The sequence below is a fragment of the Bactrocera dorsalis genome, chromosome 3, assembly GCF_023373825.1.
Source record: "Bactrocera dorsalis isolate Fly_Bdor chromosome 3, ASM2337382v1, whole genome shotgun sequence".
Lineage (NCBI taxonomy): Eukaryota > Metazoa > Arthropoda > Insecta > Diptera > Tephritidae > Bactrocera > Bactrocera dorsalis.
In genome coordinates, this window is record NC_064305.1 from 39708128 (window position 1) to 39728784 (window position 20657).

The window sequence follows — 20657 nt, forward strand, 5'->3', positions numbered from 1 at the left end:
AATTGACTGAATCAGTCGCTCATATATCACTAGATTCTGCAATGGGTGCTCTCGTGCCCTTGTATATTTCGGTGTAGTATTTTTGCAATCTGCAGTCTTGCAAGAGCAAGAGAATACCCCTATTGTTTCTACATATTTGTGGGCACACACACAGACGGGATGTATCACACCTGGCAGCACTGTTTGTCAGCTGTTCTATTATCTCATTCTCTGTCAGTTATTCTATCATCTCATTCTCTGTCAGTTATTCTACTATTTCATTTTCCGTATATTCGTGGAAATTCACAGTTTCAACTGCATTCCTTAATTCTTAAGTTACAGTTTAAGAAACGGTCACTCTTTGTACAGACGCCAATAGGGCTACACGTTTATTCTGATTTATCCAATAAATTTAGCGAGGTGGCTAATAAGTATCTCCACCATAATTGGTGACCCCGACGTGATCAAATTGGATTAAACTTTGTCTTCTCACGCGTTTAAGTACAAATGAGTGCAAACGTTAATAGTTATTGCAACTCACGGTGGTCGTAATTTCTCGTTCATCAGTTTCTAAAAATTTGTGCAAACCAGTGACCACGTGCTCTCAATCGATTCACTGACATGCCATTAGAGCATACGCCGAACAAATCAGTGAATTTTAACTCGCCAAACACGTCCACTGGTAATCCAAACGGCTTGACACCAATCTCCTCGCACATGACCACAGACGACCTAACGCTGACCATCGGTGACGCCGCCGGTGAAGCCCAGAACACTGCATCAATCGTAGCTGTGTCCAGTTGCAAACTCCCGCAGTTCTGGTCCATCCAACCTCGTTTGTGGTTTGTTCAGGTTGAAGCAGCGCTATAGGTGGCTCGTATCACAAATGACGCATCACGTTACAATCACATCGTTAGTGCCTTGGAAACTGATTCAATGTTGCAGCTAGCGGACTTCCTGCAGAATCCACCAGAGACCAACAAGTACGCGAAACTGAAGGACGAGATATTGAAGCGGTTTTCAAAATCCAGCGACCGCCAGCTTCACCGAGCGCTTACGGAGGTTCAACTCGATGATAAAAAAACATAACCAGCTCCTGCACCAGCTCAGAATTCTCATGGGCAACAGGGCCTCAGAGGACTTACTGCGTATTAAATGGTTGGCATTGTTACCACCATCTACCAGCCTGTCTCAAACTACTCAGAGATGCCCCTCTAGATGAGCTTGCTTAAGTTGTAGACGAGCTAATGGAAAACCAGGCTGGCCATTCCGTTATGGCTACACATCACCAGCCTGCCCAGGCAGTACACAAGGGCGGCAAATTCGAAAATTCTCTGCTCACCAGCATGGCAAAGGACGTGTCCGGCCTTAAACTTGCCATAGCCGAGCTGGTGACCTGCATCAAGGACCAGGGAATTACTCGAAACCGACCCCAACCTGCATCTGGTCGGCAGTCATCATCGAAGGAAGAGCGAGCCTCAGACAAGAAGAAGTTCTGCTATTATCACCGTCTCTATGGGTCCAGAGCCAAAAAGTGCGAGCGTCCTTGCACCTTCAACTCATCGACGGAAAACTAACCTCGCTGTCGACCATCCAGGCGGCCGGCGACAGCATAGAGGCTAACACACCACCAACCAGAGAGCATCGCCTTCACATTCATGATCGCACAACAAACATGCGATTTTTTGTCGATTCTGGATCAGTGATCTCTCTCATGCCCAAGTCCGCCATCACTCACACGCTCAAAGAAGATGATCTGACTCTCTTCGCAGCCAACGGGACCGTTATCCGAACCTACGGTCGAAAAGTCATCACCCTTGGTCCACTTTGCATTGCTTCTAGATCTCAAAAGACGATGTCTCATCGACACAAGATCGTCGTGCACAACTCAGGGCACACTATCTGAGGCCACGGTACACAGCATTTCAACAATCGACCTCTCAATCTGTCCTGGTGCACATGACGCCCAATACCTGCAATTACTCAACCAATTCTTTCTCATCCCAGCACTTATCCTGTCACAGCCACTGACAGTCAAGTCGCTCATCACATTGAGACAACTGGGCCACCAGTATTTGAGCGCCCACGACGTCTCACCGGCGAGAAACTACAAATAGCTAAAGATGACTTTGACCTCCTGCTACATCATGGCGTGATCCGTCCATCGAGCAGCCCATGGGCCAGCCCTATCCATATGGTGCCCAAGAAGACTGGTGGATGGCGCACCACAGGTGACTATCGAAAACTAAACGCCAATACAGTTCCAGATCGATATCCAGTCCCTCATGGGTATGACATTCTCCAGCGTCTCCACGGATCCACCGTTTTCTCCACCATCGACTTAGTCAGGGCTTACCACCAGATACCCATGGCCAAGTCAGACATTGCCAAAACAGCTGACACCACTCATTTTTGACTTTTCGAATTTCTGGGTATTCCACCCGGACTACGCAATGCCACGCAGATTTTTCAAAGACATATGGACAACATCCTCAGAGATTTGGACTTCGTGGGCTGCTTCATAGACGATCTGATTGTCTATTCTCAGTCCCACGAACAGCACTTACGACATCTCACCACCATCTTTGAAGTCCTGCGTGCACATCATCTCACCATCAATCCAAAGAAGTGCCAGTTTGGCAAGTCTGAAGTCATCTACCTGGGGTACACTATCAACAAAGACGGCTACACTCTACCCGCAAGCAATCGCCGATTACACAAAGCCAGAAACCGTCAGCGATCTACGTCGCTTTCTGGGGATCGTCAACTACTACCGGCGAGAGATCACTCAAGCGGCCCAGATACAATCACCACTGACGGACTTTCTCAAATATGCCAAGAAGAAGGACAACACTAAAATCCAGTGGACACCTTCTGCAGATCAAGCCTGGCAAAACTGCAAGAAAAGTGTCATCCAAGCCACGCGCCTGGCTTTCCTCGCACCAAACGCCATCCTCTCATTGAGATCTGACGCCTCGGATACAGCCATTGGGGGCGTCCTTGAACAGCGACACAAGGACTCATGGCAACCACTGGCCTTTTTCTCCCGCAAGCTCAGACCAGCAGAGACCAGATACTCCACGTACGATCGTGAACTTCTAGCCATCTTTGCCGCCATCAAGTTTTTCAAGCACATTCTCGAGGGAAGAAACTTCAGCATCTTCACCGACCACAAGCCAATCATCTACGCATTTTCTCAACGTGCTGACAAGGCATCACCTCGCCAACTACGTCAATTGGACTACATCTCACAGTTCTCAACTCAGATTTTCCATACCAAGGGCACAGAAAACGTCGTAGCTGATGCGCTTTCGAGAATAAATGCCATAACCATGCCAACCAAACTTGATGCTGAGACCATTGCGCTGGCACAACTCCAAGATGACCAGCTTAATGATGTCCTATCCAGCACATCTCTCAAGCTGCACCTGCTGAACATTGAAGGTCATGATATACTATGTGATGTGATCAATAGTACTGTGTGACCTTATCTTCCACAGCCACTCAGACGACAGGCCTTTGACATCATCCATGGTCTTTCTCATCCTAGTGGCAGGGCCACAGTCAAGGAACTCACCGGAAGATTCGTCTGGCCAGGAATTAGAAAAGACGCACTCCTCTGGTCCAGACTCTGCATACCATGTCAACGTTCCAAGGTCCATCGTCACAATCGCACCACACCAAACCACATTGACGTACCAGACAATCGCTTCGAGCACGTCCACCTGGATCTCATAGAGCTGCCCAGAGTCAAAGACCTTCGCTACTGTCTGACGATCATTTACCGCTTCAGCAGATGGCCACACGCCATACCACTCAACAATATGACAGTTGCACACGCCTTTTACACTCAGTGGATTTGTCAATTCGGTTCACCATTAACAATCACCACTGATCAAGGTCTACAATTCGAATCAGCACTGTTCACCTCACTCTCACGAATGCTGGGCATTCAATGCATCAGAGCGACACCGTATCATCCTCAATCGAATGGTCTGGTGGAACGATGGCGCCGCTCACTCAAGGCGGCTCTCATGTGCAACAATGAGACATCTTGGCCGGACATGCTACCGTCAGTTCTACTAGGACTCCGAACCGCATACAAACCAGATCTGAAAGCATCTCCTGCTGAAATGCTTTTCGGGACTACACTGCGTATACCCGGTGACTTCTTTGCCACAGCAGGCACACCAGGTGATCCACAAACATTCGTAGGGAAGTACAGGCAAATCATCCAAGCAATCAGGTCAACACCAACAGCTCATCACACCAAACAGAAGCTGTTCCTACTCAAAAACCTTGACACGTGCACCCACGTCTTCAAGAGAGTAGACTCCATCAAGAAGCCTCTGAAACAACCATACACTGGCCCCCATGAAGTCATCCAGCGTGTAAACGACAAAACCTACATCATCAGGATCAATGGGGCAGACAAAACAGTCTCAATCGACATGCTGAAGCCAGCATACATTGAGTTAACAGACAACCGCACCAAGCACCTAGATGCTAGTCCATCTAGTAAAGGAACTCAACCTTTAAAAGTCCAGCGAGACTTTATTTTAGGGGGAGTACTGTGGGGACACACACAGACGGGATGTATCACATCTGGCAGCACTGTTTGTCAGCTGTTCTATTATCTCATTCATGGATACAAGGATGGAGGTGGACGAGTCGTCGGAGCTGCCCTGCGGGAGCAGGTCTGAACAGGCAGTGCCAAGAACGACCACGAACGTCCCCGATGATGGCCGGAATATGAAGCTACCCTCAACGCAGGAGCTCCTAGACGGACTTGGAGGCCCAATTGACAGCAGCGCGGTTGACGGTGGGATAGAGGATCTTTCTCTCCTCGAGCCCAAGCTATGATGGCCGTCAATATGGAAATTGCCCAAGTGAACCTGCACTATGCGGCGGCAGCCTCAGCTGTCATAACAAACAGGTTCACTGCGGAGAAACTGGGCACGCTGCTGATCCAAGAGCCTTGGGTCCATAAAGGAGAGGTAAAGGGCCTCAAGACAGAGGCAAATAAGGTAATCTGGGACCTCTCTAGCGAGAGGCCGAGGACGTGTATAGTTGTTAGAAGCAATATTGATTTCTTTTGCATTTCAGAGTTTCTGACGCAGGATTTGGTGGCGGTGCAGGCTAGGGACACCGAGGGCCTAGCCTCAGCATACTTTCCGGGAGAGGCAGCAACGGCACCCCCGGAGGCGGTGGATAGGCTGGTGGAGCACTGCAGTTTGCACAAGCTCCCCCTTATCATCGGATGTGACGCGAACGCCCACCATACGGAATGGGGCAGCACCGACTGCAACGCGAGAGGTGAGTCCCTTTTAGAATATGTAGTAGGTAGAAACTTAGCGGTATTCATAACTATAAGCAGGAGGGAAGTGCTGGACATCACCCCCAGCAATGAACCTGCAGCAGGGTTGGTCTCGCAGTGGAGAGTCTCAACGGAGCCCTCGCTGTCGGACCACAGAATTGTGAGGTTTGCGCTGAGGGCAGAGGTCAAGATGTTTCCTCCTAGACGTAACCCTCGAAGGACCAACTGGAGTGCCTTCAGGGAGAGGCTAGATGAGGAGTTGAAGAGGAAGGGGCAGACTGACAGTAGCGCCACGGGCCAGGGAATAGAGGTCAGATTGACCGCGCTTACCGGGTCCATTATTAATGCGTACAATGACAGCTGCCCCTTAGGAGTACCACAAACAGACAGGCGCAATTGCTCCTGGTGGACAAGGAAACTCGCAGATCTAAGGAAGAAGGTACGCAGCTTATTTAATAAGGCTAAACGTACAGGGGTCTGGGAGGAGTACAGGAGCAATCTGACGCTATACAATAAAGAGATCAGGTCTGCTAAACAGGCTAGCTTTAGGAGATTCTGTGAAAACGTCTCCTCCACACCAGAAGCTGCCAGGTTGCACAAAGCTCTGGCTAAAGGGAAGACGGACACAGTGCTAGCCATCAAAAGGAACGACGGGACATTCACGACCAGCGCGGAGGACAGAGCTACAGAGCTCTTGCGTGCTCACTTCCCGGAGACTGTTCCAGTTTATCGGTGTCTGCCAATAACGGAACACAGGCCATCCCGCACTGATTGGGCTATCGCCAAACAACTGTTTACTGCGGACTCGATCAGGTGGGCAATGGCCTCGTTCGAGAGGTTCAAGTCTCCGGGAGTGGACGGCATCTTCCCAGCGCTTCTGCAGCAGGGTGAGCAGATCCTGATGCCACACCTGATTAGGCTGCTGAGGGAGAGCCTGGCGTTGGCCTACATCCCTGAAGCATAGAGGACAGCTGAGGTAATCTTCATACCGAAAGTAGGAAGGAAGGACTACTCGTTGGCCAAATCTTTCAGGCCAATTAGCCTAATCTCCTTCCTACTGAAAACTATGGAGAAGATAATTGATCATCATTTAAGGTCTAAGGCGTTGAAGACCGCACCCCTACATGCGGCTCAGCATGCATACAGAGCTGGGAGATCAACCAACACAGCTCTGTACCAGTTGACCTCTGAGATAGAGAGCTCACTGGAGAAAGGGGAAGTCATGCTATGCGCCTTTTTGGATATTGAGGGAGCTTTTGACAACACTTCTCATAGAAGTGTAGCAATGGCACTGGAAGGTAGGAATGTGGCAGCTCCGGTGCGTAGATGGATAGAGGCGGTACTCCGCACTAGGATTGCTGAGACCACAGCAGGGGGCACAAAGATTCGCCTAGGCACAACAAGAGGCTGTCCGCAGGGTGGTGTACTATCGCCCCTCCTATGGAGCCTTGTCGTGGATGACCTTTTAGCACTGCTAACCGACAACGGCATCCGCTGCCAAGGATATGCGGACGACATAGTGATCATAGCGAAAGGCAAATTCGAGGACACTCTCTGTGACCTAGTGCAACGAGGTCTAAACCTGGCAAAGGAGTGGTGCAGGGGAGTTGAGCTGAGCATCAACCCCTCGAAGACTACCATCGTCCCCTTCACGATTCGACTATCCCTACCCGGGCTTAGGAACCCCACACTTGGTGGTAGAGTGATTGAGATGACCAGCAAAGTAAAATACCTCGGTCTCACTCTGGATTCCACTTTGCGGTGGAAACAGCATGTGGACCAAACCCTGGTCAAGGCGACAAAGGCTCTAATGGTGTGCAAACAGCTGGCAGGTAAATCATGGAGTTGCAAGCCAAGTATTGTCAGGTGGTTGTATACCATGATTGTGCGACCGATAGTCACATATGGAGCGGTGTCCTGGGCCTCTGTGGCGGCACAGGCCTCGGTGGTGATGAAACTATCGAGGCTTCAGCGGCTAGCATGCGTCTGCATGACAGGCGCTATGCGAACCTGCCCAACAGCGGCGCTGGAGGTCCTGCTGGAACTCTCACCGCTCCACATAGTGATCGGTCAAGTAGCCAAGCATTCACTTCTGCAAATAACGGCAGAGGGATGCGGTAAGGGGAAAATAATCTCGTCCCAGAGGATGGAGATGATAAGTGGCAACAATCCAATTGCCCTCCTCCCGAAGGACGGGATTACAAAAGCAATAAATTTCACGAGGAAGTTCAAGGTTACCCTTGGCAGCAAGAGTGAGTGGAATGACTCCACTCTTGAGCTGATGCTGAGGGATAGTACACTGAAGTGGTACACTGACGGCTCGAAAACGTCGGAAGGTATTGGTGCAGGGATCGCGGGCCCACGCACAAGGTTATCCATACCGATGGGCAGATTCCCCAGTATCTTCCAGGCCGAAGTCCTAGCCATAAGTCGGTGCATAGAGATAAACCTCCATCGCGGCTATCGTAACGAGCGAATAACCATACTCAGCGATAGCCAAGCGGCACTAAAAGCGATCTCCGCCTACGAGATCAAATCGCTGCTAGTGCAGGAGTGTAGAGAACGGCTAAACAGCCTAGCGGAATTGAATCAGGTACACCTAATTTGGGTACCTGGTCATAGAGGCATAGCCGGCAATGAACTGGCTGACGACCTCGCCCGCTCTGCAGCCTCCACAAATATGGTAGGGCCCGAACCATTCACTGGGGTGGGCCTCCACACTATAAAGGAGTTGCTCCGTAAGGAAGAAAGAGTAGGCAGGGAAGGTCATTGGCAACGAGCGCATGATTGCGGCATGCCAAGTTGCTGATAGGGGGGTACAACCTCAAAAGGTTCAAATTGATAATCAACCTCCCAAGGATCAAACTCAGGCTCTTGGTCGCATTCTACACCGGCCACTGCAAGTTGAAAAGGCACCTATTCAATCTAGGACTTGCCTCTTGCCCTAACTGCCGGTTCTGCGACAGGGAACCTGAAACCCCGGAGCACCTGCTAATCGACTGCATCGCAGTCTGCAGACGCAGGTCTAAGGCCCTTGGAATTATGTTTCCGGATAGGGACCACATCGACTCACTAGCTCCCAGCAAAATACTAGAATTTATCGATTTGTTGGGGCTTGGTGAGTCCCTGTGAGTTAGAAGAGGGCACAATAGACCCAAGGTCGCAGTGCATACCTCGTTTAATTCTATTCTATTCTATCTCATTCTCTGTCAGTTATTCTATCATCTCATTCTCTGTCAGTTATTCTACTATTTCATTTTCCGTATATTCGTGGAAATTCACAGTAATGTAATTCACAGTTTCAACTGCATTCCTTAATTCTTAATTTGGACAATTTTTTCGTTATATTAATTGCTTTTTGATTTTAGTTATGTTAGCTCGAATGATTTAAGAGATGTGTACATGTCCCGTGATATTACGGGGCCACGACTATTTTTCTAAAATTTTATCACACGAGTGCTACTGCGATCCGCCGTGCAAAAGTACAGTTCTATATCTGAATTTAGTACTAAGTTATAGCATTTTATAGGTTTTTGTTTAATGGTGTTTTGTGGGCGTGGTTGTGGTCAGACTACGCCCATCTACGAACGTGCCCTTCATGTTTTTGTTTAGCAAGATATACAATTCAAGATATTTCAATTTTTACAAAGTTACACCTTGTGAAGACAGACAGACATTTATACATAAATATGAATAGAGATATGCATTTAGAAATAAAGGAATTTATAACAACCTATGCATACATATGTAAATCTTATTAAATATGTTACAAATTTGTAATTATTTTTTTATGTTATTACTTATTCCATTCAATACGGCGATACTCTAAATAAGTAAAACTCTTGATACCTCATTTTATTATTTAGTCGAAATATTGCAAACTAAAATAAAGATGAACAAATTAAGTAAAAATAATATTTTACTAGTTGATTAGAAGATCCAAACGGTGCATCCCGACAGGATAAAATTTATGTATTGCCATGCTTTTGCCTGTGGAGAGTCCCTCTTGCTTATGGAAAGCAATATATGGAATACTAATTAGATTGAAAGCAATAAGCTGTCACTTCAGCATTTTGACAGCGCAGTTTTCATTTCCATAAAAATTTCGAAGAGGCAACATATGCCATTTACACATATGCCGACGGCATTTTCATTTCGGTAATATTAAATTTAGTAAAGCGAGTATTAAGACGATTAGGTCATATTATAAAAATAAAGTATGTATGTGTACATACATTGTCGATAAATTTCTTTTTCAAAAAAAAGTTGCATTACAAGGGGGATTCTCTGGCTCTTGCAAGATTGCAGATTGCAAAAATCCTATACCGAAATATATAAGGGCACGAGAGCACCCATTGCAGAATCTAGTGATATATGAACGGCTGATTCGGTCAATTTATTGTAAATGACTACTGTGCATGGCTCTTGTGAATTGGCGCACCTACTGCATGCATTTACAATAAACAAGTTATAACAAATCTTTATAATTTACATAAATAGAAATTATAAAATTTATTTCAAAATTTACCTTCCTCAACAATTTAACGACGTAATATGTCTTTATGTAAAATGGCAACTACAACAGGGTTGCAATTTTATTTTTGCGTGACATTGCACGCAAATATACATGGGTTTTGGTCTGACATATTTTACAGCCCTTGAAAATATTTTTCTGCGTGTGTTTGTTTTTGTGCCGTTGTAAATCTGCAATTCTTGCACCGTGCACTGGGTTTTGCAAGAGCAAGAGAATACCCCTATAGGTTCAGCCCACTGATAAATTTCATTATCTTTCTGTATACTTTTGTGGCGATGCGATCTTCCATTTTATGCCCCATTTTATGACACATAGTACAAAGGACAATACTTCTTAAAATATAATTTTTTTCTTTAATGGCTTAATAGTTGTTATTGCAACTCGCCACCGGACATTTCATTTTCCAAAATCAATATATTTTATACTTATAAATTCAAATAACCAAAAACTCAAAATCAATATATTTTATACTTATAAATTCAAATAAACACAAACCTTGGCAATCAGAATCTCTTTTAACCATTTATTTAACTGGCAATTATGTTGCCAATAGATAAATGTATAAATATGAAAATGCCCCAAATTTTATTATATTCATTTTACTAAAACTTTTTCACTATAAACTAATAAATGAAGAATATTTCAAGAATTGCTGTTCTTTGACTCTCATTCTCATCTCAAAAAATTACGTTACAAGATCTCGGTATAGTGAAAATTGTTTTTCTAACAATTGTACATACTAAACTTAAAAGTAACGGTAAATATATGTCGTAATCTTGGATTTTATCTTTCTTGGTGTTGAATGTAAAAACTGTTAATTAACTGAAGTTATCAAAATTATTTCTATTATAAATTATTTTAAATATAGTTCATAGAATATCATACCATCCTGAATCTTGGTGTAGTTTTCTAATGTCGATAAAATGCGCTGAAATAATAATATATCCTGCTACTTCATTGTTTAACTGTAACAATAAAAAATTTCATATTTCTCATTTAAAATTAGTGATGCAACAAGGTAAAATTAGCTTATTTTATGCTTACTTCGCAGCATTGGTCGTTCTAATTATAACTATGTATATAGTTTAAAAAATCAATTTTTTTCCTGCACCAATGTATTTTCGGTACCTTAAGTACCTTTATTATTTACCGAAAAGAGGCATTTAAAATACAGCTCTGAGCGATTTTCTATGTTCTTTTCAACTGCTTCGCAGACTAGAATTTGTGTAAAAAGCGTTCGTTTGAGTGATATTAGTGAATTTCGCAGTTAAAATTTTTGCGAAATTAGTGTACATTTCGATAAAAAGGTATTTTTAGGCATTACGAATTGCAAAATTCATAGTGAGTGTTATTATTTAGTTCCTGGATAAATGATAGAAATTTAACCAAATACTAGTCTCTTTTCATATTCTGGCTTGATTGGCAAATGAATAAGTAACAGATGGGAAATCAAATAGTAAATGAGTGCAGGAGTTGATTATATATGTTTATTTGTATGGCATTGGATGAAAAACGTGCGGCAGAGTGGAGTTTGACAACCAGAAATTGTTGTGTCTTGTAGACATTAAATGCCATGTGGGGTTCTTAAAATAATGTGGCGTGCTTTTTAATCTGATTAAATATACAACATAGCAAGAGAATATTATTTAAATTTTCTAGAAGATAAACGGATTTATTTATTGCCTTCCAAAGCCACTACCAATGAAATATATAAAAGCAGTAACTGTTTAAACACATTATTAATTGCGAATGTTCTCGATTTGTTTTCTTTTTAGTTTCAACGTACATAAGTTTATCTTTGCTGTGAGACATAATCAACGATAGTACTTAGATATAAAAATTGTGTGTTAGCTGTATGCTACCAAAATATAATTCATACTGCTGTTCGGTTCTACAATAAGAAAGTAAATCAGTCTTCTTTAAAGGAAATAAACTTCATGGACATCCATTGAAAGTTGCACTATTCGAAACTAATTTAAGAGTGCACAAATAGTAAGTGCAAATATTTACTCGCTTATAGTCTTGAGGACGCCTGCCGCCCAATGTCTTCTAGTTCACCAACAGCTGACCAAAACTCTTCCGCAGAGCCACCAGCAGCTAAAAAGCGAAAGCTGCTTGCGTCTACCGGCGCTGCTTCAAGCCCCAGCAAAAACAATAAAAACAACACGGACAACGGTGAGGATTGCGAAAATAACGAATGTGGTGTGGAAGAAACTAACGTTGACGTATCATTTGTAAAAGCCGGTGAATCGGCACAAAAGGCGAATGTAATCGTGCCATCTCATTCGGTTTCGTTAAGTGGTGGTGATATTGTTGACTCTGTCGGTTCTACTTGCACGGGTGAGAAAAGTGGTAGTGGAAGCGGCAGTACATTGTCGACAGTGAAGAAAGAAAGCGGTCAAAGTAACCAAAGCGGAGTTTCTGTTTCGTGTGAAAGTGTAGTGGCAGAAGAAAAAACTGAATCGAAGAATTTAGTGGAAGTGGAAGAAAAAAATTCTCAAGTGAACAATTTTGCAACGACTTCAACGTTAATTTGCGATAGAAGCAATAAAGTTAATAACTCAAACGGTAACAAAACGAATTCACAGGTAGTGCACGGAGCAAACAACCAAATGGCTGGTGGTAATCCAACGAACGACTCACGTTCGCGCGGCGCTTCTGACATTGATGAATCGCTTTACTCGCGCCAACTCTATGTGCTGGGTCATGATGCAATGCGTCGCATGGCAAATTCAGACATTTTGCTGTCGGGTATTGGAGGTTTAGGTCTTGAGATAGCAAAGAATGTAATTTTAGGAGGAGTGAAATCGATCACACTTCATGATAAGGAAAATTGTACAGTAAGTATTCAATTTTAATACATTCTGTTAATTATAACAATTACTTTTAAAACATAAAAATGTCCTCTCGCAAGCATATTTTTGACGGTATTATCTAAAAAGTTATTAATAATATGTGCCTTGGACGGGATGAAAAATCAATAACAGTTTTTCTTATTATCTGACCAACGAAACTATTTCTTCTCTAGCATATATAAGATTTGCCGCCGTTTTTGTTCTATCTATTTACGTGGTAAAAAACCTTGATCCAAGTAATTTAGATTTGTGTGAGTACATGTATTGATTATTTTCAATATTTTGCATATTCATTGCTATCTTCGAATCCGGTACGAACTAAATTAGCTAAGTACTGACGATTTCTTTTTTGATATTTAAACATTTTATATTCTTCGTATTAAAATTCCTCGCAAAAAGGGAAAAAATTATTTATATTTGCGTATATGCATATATGTATTTACATACGTTATACATTCAGTATGTGCCAGTATGAGCGGAAGACATATTTCTTTCTTATTTTCTATTTAACATTACAAATGCAATATATTTTATCTCTAAAAACATAGAAGGATGTAAAATAATTACTAACAGCAGTTAATTTAAAAATATAGTCCAAAAATTTACTTAAAATAAAATTGTTTGATAGGTAAGATGATTCATTGTTACCAACGTCTATGTGCAATGCATTAGAACGAAACAGACATAATATACTATATAAAGTTCCAGGCGGTTTGCATTGAGTAAAACAAGTTCAGATATTTATGTGGTGCGAACAGTATATATGTAAATTGTGTACATATTTCATGGCATGAGATTGGTGTAGTGCGCCGCGTTATTCTGGAGAGTTTTACAGTACCTTTGTGTGAGTTTCTTATTTTTCTTTGTTTGATAAGTTTACTATGTATTTTTTCACAAATTCATTTCTTAATGTAATTTTGAAACTGCAGAAACTAACCCTACGTATTTTAGACATTGGAGATAAAAGAGAACAATGTTATTTGCTTGTTAAAAGACAATGGAATTATATGTATATTGAATATTAGTATTTTTTCTTAAGGTCAGTAGGGTAATCTTTTTTAAAATTTTTTATTTTTTTTTTTTGCATTATCTGTTCCCTTATACCTTTAGAATTAATGTGGAAACCTACTTTACCATTGGAAGGATTTTAATGGGATATAGGATTTATGTAAAAAAACATGGGTAAAAATTAAAAAAAAAAGAAAAAACCTTAATTATTTTTTATTTATCAGCATTTTTTCATGATTCTAGTAGGGACGATAACCATTAATTTTAAGTATAAATTGGGTTTTTGTGTCCGGTTCTCCGTCAGATGTCAACAAAAATTTGTTTATACACTCCACGATATACCTCATGTATGTGAAAAAAGTTCTATTGTAGAATAAAAATGTCTATGAAAAAATGTCAAAAATTAGGCTAGATTACTTGGGTCGGCTTTAGTATACGATCCCACGATTTCAGGTTAAAAGTGGTATGGTTGGATAGAGCTGATGCTCCAGATTAAGAAAATATATAATTGTTGCCGCCGCAAACTTATAGTTTTCGAGATATTTGCATTTAAAGTTGAAAATTTTGCAAATTTTATCTTGCAATTTCTCGATTTCTAGTAATTATTTATTTCATATTAAGCACTTTTTATGCACTTATACTTTATTACAATCTGGAGCAGCAGCTCTATCCAACCATACCACTTTTAACCCTGAAATCGTGGGATCGTATACTAAAGTTTCCCCGATTACTTTACTTTCTGAATTAATATTTAGTATAAATATTTTTTTATTTATACTATTATTTTAAAACAAATCGTCTGGTTATACACCAAATGTACATAAGTATCTAATAACAAAATAGCTTTTATTGTATTAGGACCAAATTTGGTCTGCCTGGCCCGCAGGTTAGAGATAGGGGCACAATTCCGATTTTTTTGGCACCGCGATCTGATGGAAACGATGGAAAGAGGAAGTCCTCCTGATTAGAAAATATATAGTTTTACGTTTAGTTTAGGAGATTTTCGACTGTAAGTTCCAAAATTCCCCAAAAAACAGTTCAACAAGCTATTTCACTACATTGAACACACTTTATGCATATTTTTCACTTCAAATTCATTTAATTAATCTCACAATTTACACTTAACAGGCTTTATAAGTAAGAAATCTATATTTAAAAAAATACTTTTTACACTCGTAGTGAGCATCATTTATGTGCTAACAATTATGAGGAAATGGAGCGCTGCCATATGATAATAAGCAAATATGAGCAATTTGCTGAAAATTCCTCTTTTTCTTCTTTCTTTATTTAGCAATCTTAGTTGAAATAAAACAATTATCTATTAATTATATATTAAATTAAAATGAGTATAAAGAATCTTTCAATGCATATGGATATTTTCCTGTAATATTTAATATATAAAAATATAAGTGTTAGCAACATTATTTTAGCATATTTCCCCTCTGGAGCAGCTGCCCTATTAGCACAAACTCCATTTATGCCGATTTTTCTTTTTTAACCCTCCGCCAAAGTAATCGGAATCGTGTCTATTCCTTCATTGTGAAGGGACAGAATAGTTACTTTTTCAGCTGTAGTTAACTATTTTTCTTTAAGCATTAAGATAGCAATAAGCGAAATAAACTCAACATACTTTTGTGATTAAGGTTCCCGCCACTGCAAACATTTTTTTCAGCCTTAAAGTATTAGTACATTTTTGTTTATGTTGCGTAGTAGTTTCGTTCAACAAAGTAAACTTATAAGAATTAATTTTGTTCAGGTTGTTTTTAAGTTTATGTCCGCAAAGTTTAAAATATGAATGTACATAAATGCGTAGATGTATGTATATATATTTATTATTCATTCCTAAAAACTAATTAAAATAATGAATATAAACATTTTTCATATTTTCTACAGATTCGTGATTTATCATCGCAATTTTACCTAAGTGAATCGGAAGTAGGGCGCAATCGTGCAGAAGCTTCTTGTAACCAATTAGCTGAGTTGAACAATTATGTTCGGACCACTGCATATACTGGCGATTTAACCGAAGATTTTTTGCGGCAGTTTCGTGTTATTGTACTGACAGATTCTGATAGTAATGAACAACATCGCATTGCAAAGTTTGCTCACGAAAATGGAATAGCATTGATCATAGCCGAAACGCATGGACTTTTCGCGAAAATTTTCTGTGACTTTGGAGAGAATTTCACGATTTACGATCAGGATGGCGCACAGCCCATATCCACCATGATAGCAAGTATTACTCATGATTCTCAAGGAGTGATAACTTGTTTGGATGAAACTCGTCATGGCTTGAATGATGGTGATTATGTGACTTTCAGCGAAGTTCAAGGTATGACGGAGTTAAATGGCTGCGATCCGATTAAAATCAGTGTATTGGGTCCATATACATTTAGCATTGGTGACACAAGTAAATGCAGTGAATATGTTTCTGGTGGTATTGCCACTCAAGTAAAAATGCCAAAAGTTGTGAATTTTAAATCCCTTGAAGAAGCTGAAAAAGAACCTGAGTTCTTAGTATCAGACTTTGCAAAATTTGACCATCCCACTTCTTTACATATTGCTTTCTCTGCCTTACACAAATATATTGAGCAGGTTGGAAAGCCACCGCGCCCATGGAATGAGGAAGATGCGCAAACATTTCTACAAATGTGCAAATCTGTCAACGCAGATATTAATGATAACGTAGTTTTGTTATTTGCTAAGACATGTTCTGGAAACACCAGTCCTATAGACGCAGCAATTGGCGGATTTGTTGCACAAGAAGTTCTTAAGGCATGCACTGGGAAATTCACACCCATATATCAATGGTTGTATTATGATGCTATTGAGTGTCTGCCCACCAATGGTGTTGAGGAAGAAGACGCTCAGCCGATAGGTTCGCGTTACGACGCACAAATCGCAATTTTTGGAAAGACTTTCCAGGAAAAATTGGGTGATGCAAGGTGCGTGATATAAATGTTTATTTTTGGAAAAAATTAATTTTTGTCTTTTAGATATTTCATCGTTGGAGCTGGAGCTATTGGTTGCGAATTGCTCAAAAATTTCGCAATGATTGGAGTTGGTGCCCGTGATGGAGAAATAGTTATAACCGATATGGATTTAATTGAAAAGTCGAATTTGAACCGCCAATTTCTATTTCGGCCGCATGATGTACAGAAGCCAAAAGCGAAAACTGCTGCAAATGCCATTAAAAAGATGAATCCGGAAATCAAAGTCACTGCTTATGAGTTGCGTGTTGGACCCGAAACAGAAAAAGTATTTTCGGAAGAATTTTTCGGAAAGTTAAATGGTGTAGCTAATGCATTAGACAATGTGGACGCTCGTATATATATGGATCGCAAATGTGTATTTAATCGTTTGCCCTTGGTGGAGTCGGGTACTCTTGGCACAATGGGCAACGTGCAAGTCATTGTACCGTTTTTGACTGAATCGTATAGTTCATCGCAAGATCCTCCAGAGAAGAGCATCCCTATTTGCACACTAAAGAACTTTCCTAATGCAATTGAACACACGTTGCAATGGGCGCGCGATATGTTTGAAGGCGTGTTTACACAGTCTCCGGAAAATGCTGCACAATACTTATCAGATCCAAATTTCATTGAACGCATCATTAAATTGCAAGGTATTCGGCCGCTTGAAATTTTAGAATCTGTTAAGGTAAGATTGAAAAGTACGTAAATAAAAAACTTACTGTTTTGTAATAAAAATTTAGAAAGCCTTAGTAGATGAAAGGTCTACAAACTTCCTGGATTGCGTGAAATGGGCTAGGAATCACTGGGAAGAGCACTATGCAAATCAAATCAAACAATTGCTATATAATTTCCCACCAGATCAAATAACGTCTAGTGGGCAACCATTTTGGTCCGGCCCGAAGCGTTGTCCCCAACCATTGCTTTTCGATATTAACGACGACCTGCATTTAGATTACATATATGCAGCGGCGAATTTACGTGCAGAGATGTACGGGATTGAGCAAGTGCGTAATAGGCAGCAAGTAGCAAACCTTGTTAAGGAAGTGAAGGTAAGCAAAAAATAACAAAAATAATAAATATATATTTTAAATAAATAAGTAATATTCGTTTTCATCAAACTGCATATTTTTTAAATTAATTCATATTTTACAGGTTGCTGAGTTCAAACCACGTTCTGGTGTAAAAATTGAAACCAACGAAAGTGCTGCTGCTGCAGCTGCTAACAATTTCGACAACTCAGATGTTGACCAAGATCGCGTAAACAAAATTTTAACTGAATTGAAGGCTCTGCGTGAAAGCAAAACTCCGCTGGTGGTTAAACCATTGGAATTCGAAAAGGACGATGATAATAATTTCCATATGGACTTTATAGTTGCAGCATCTAATCTGCGTGCTGCCAATTATAAGATTCCTCCAGCTGATCGACACAAGTCTAAATTAATCGCTGGAAAAATCATTCCAGCTATTGCCACAACTACATCACTCGTCTCTGGCTTGGCTGTTCTTGAGGTTATGAAACTGATTATAGGGTAACCAAAATCAGAACAGAGTGTCGATTTGAAAACATTAATATTTTATTGCCTTTACAGACATAGGGAAATGGATAAATTTAAAAATGCCTTTGCAAACTTGGCATTACCTTTCATAGCATTCTCAGAGCCTATGCCTGCCGCAAAGAATTCGTATTATGGTAAGGAGTGGACGCTATGGGATCGTTTTGAAGTGGCTGGAGAGCTAACGTTGCAAGAATTTCTCGATTATTTTGAAAAGAAAGAGAAGTTGCAAATAACAATGTTATCCCAGGGCGTTTCGATGCTTTACTCGTTCTTCATGCCGAAAGCTAAATGTGCAGAACGTTTGCCTCTACCAATGACTGAAGTGGTTCGAAGAGTCTCGCGAAAACGCATTGAATCACATGAACGCTCTTTGGTATTTGAAATCTGTTGCAATGATGAGGATGGTGAGGATGTTGAAGTGCCGTATGTGCGATATACTATACCCTAAAATAATTATTAGTGATACAACAAATTCACTAGGCGATCGGAAATCGCTGCTCTTTGAATTCAATACAACTATGGTTTAATATTTTTGATATAATTTAATGCGAATAAATATTACTTGCTGTCCTTTATAATCTTAGAATACCATTATTTTCGTTATGAAAGTAAAAAAGTATTCAGGAAATGATACATTAACGAAAAGAATAAGAGTCATAACTGCAGCAAAATGAATATTTCTAACAGTTCGAACTCGTTTATCATCAGTACGCGTAATGAACTTTTTTGTTTCAAATATAAATATACATACTTATCAATGGAACTTTATTTTATTTATTAAATATTAAGTATGTAGGAGTGAGAGACTTTATAAAATATAAATATAACAAAAAATAAAAATTCATGGCAAATAATTGTATTTTTCATACATAAATATGTTTATTGAAATAACTAGTATTGCAGATGACTTGACTTTTTAGATTGCTCAATCCTAATATAAAAAGTCCATTAAGGAAGAAAAAAGTTTTAAGAATGATAAGTAATATATTATTTCATATTTTTTTTAACATTCAATTTAAGCCTAACCATAAGTTTTAGAATCTTAGTAACTAATTAATTGCTGCTTTAGTCCATTATTTGTAATGGACAATAGATAGAACGTTGATAATGAAAACATTGAGAGATCCTTTCTCTGACGACGTGTTCGGCTAGCTGGGCAGGATAAGATTTTCGCTAGGGGGTAAGGATGATTTTACAGTTTCAACAGGTATTTTTTCCAGGTATTTATCACTCCTGTGTTTACCATTGGTATTTCAAGATGTCTATGTATATTCTCGTTGCGGATGTACCACGGTGCACCATTTTAATTGAAATCCCATTTTGTGGGTAATAGTTGCGTTGGCAGAGCCCTATAATTGTATTCCACACATCTATGTACATATATTGGCTTTATGACTGATAACCAATTTAGGCTGGCGGTTTTAAATTTGAGGTACTGTATTTGTGCAGAAATGTGGTTCTTCCAGGTAAAATGCCTACCTAGGCGAACGCCAAGGTATTTAACATAGTTTTTTTAGTGGTGATTACGTGGTCGGAGGCTATCTCTTTGATGTTTTGATGTTGCTAAATAAGCCTCAATATCGATTTCACGTACAAATTCAGTTCCTTCTAAGATATTTATTGGAATTAAGCCAATCTGTTCTGGGCGTTGTTAGGCGAAATGGTTTCTTTACAATATTTGGTTCGAAAAATTTGATCATGATTTGCAAAAGATCGGAGGACAAGTTGGAATATTATAAGATTTCTATCAATGTTTTTGGTGATTGCAAAATCTATACGTTGCCTCAGAGTGTTATATAATTGCCGACCTTTTTTCTTAATTAATTTTTTTGGATTAAGAAGACGAAAACCCCAGCAAGTATGTTTAGCACTCGACTCTTGCAATAAATCTTTTACCTATAGTACTAAAAATATTATTAAATAAAATAATGTTAGATAAATGTTAGAAATTAATAGATTAATTTCTCGATTTTCGAAACATACTGATGTCTCCATGCGTTTTATCGTCCAAATGATTTAGTTTAGCTTTGAGTTCTTTATAAACATAACAGCCTCGACAGTTTGCAGCTTTCGTCAGATTAAAAGTTTTTTGGCAAACTCCAAACACGCTTTGGCATTAATTGTTTTTGCTGAAGCGGAAAATGCCTCGTTTCTATTTCTTGTTTTGCGTATGGTACCATTTTTTCAGGCATTACTTCATAAAACTTCTTCTTTACTGGCGTAGATGCAGCGCGCCAGTTGCCTCTTTTTTTTTGCTATTTTGTGCCAATTCGAGATTCCAAGTGCAGCCAGGTCCTTCTCCACTTGATCTTTCCAAAGGAGTGGATCGAAACCTTCAAAGTTGGAGTGTTCTTTTTCATCCGGACAACATGATTCGCTGAACTACATACATATGTCAATCTCGCCTTATATATCTCGAACACTCCTAAGGCC

At 40.3% G+C, this 20657-nt stretch overlaps 1 protein-coding gene across 2 annotated transcripts; it reads left to right on the top strand.

The window, feature by feature from the left end:
• Positions 1 to 11022: 11022 nt before the first annotated feature.
• On the top strand, positions 11023 to 18982 carry LOC105233533 (ubiquitin-like modifier-activating enzyme 1). Of its 2 annotated transcripts, none has more exons than XM_011215645.4 (7): positions 11023 to 11137; positions 11606 to 12670; positions 15587 to 16638; positions 16690 to 17353; positions 17409 to 17717; positions 17821 to 18197; positions 18258 to 18982. In XM_011215645.4, exons 2-7 carry the CDS (start codon positions 11873 to 11875, stop codon positions 18670 to 18672), a joined length of 3615 nt encoding a protein of 1204 aa, XP_011213947.2. In that variant the 5' UTR covers positions 11023 to 11137; positions 11606 to 11872; the 3' UTR covers positions 18673 to 18982. The 2 variants fall into 2 exon arrangements, with proteins under 2 accessions (XP_011213947.2, XP_011213946.2); XM_011215644.4 differs by having other exon boundaries at positions 11031 to 11171.
• The last annotated feature ends 1675 nt before the right edge of the window (positions 18983 to 20657 follow it).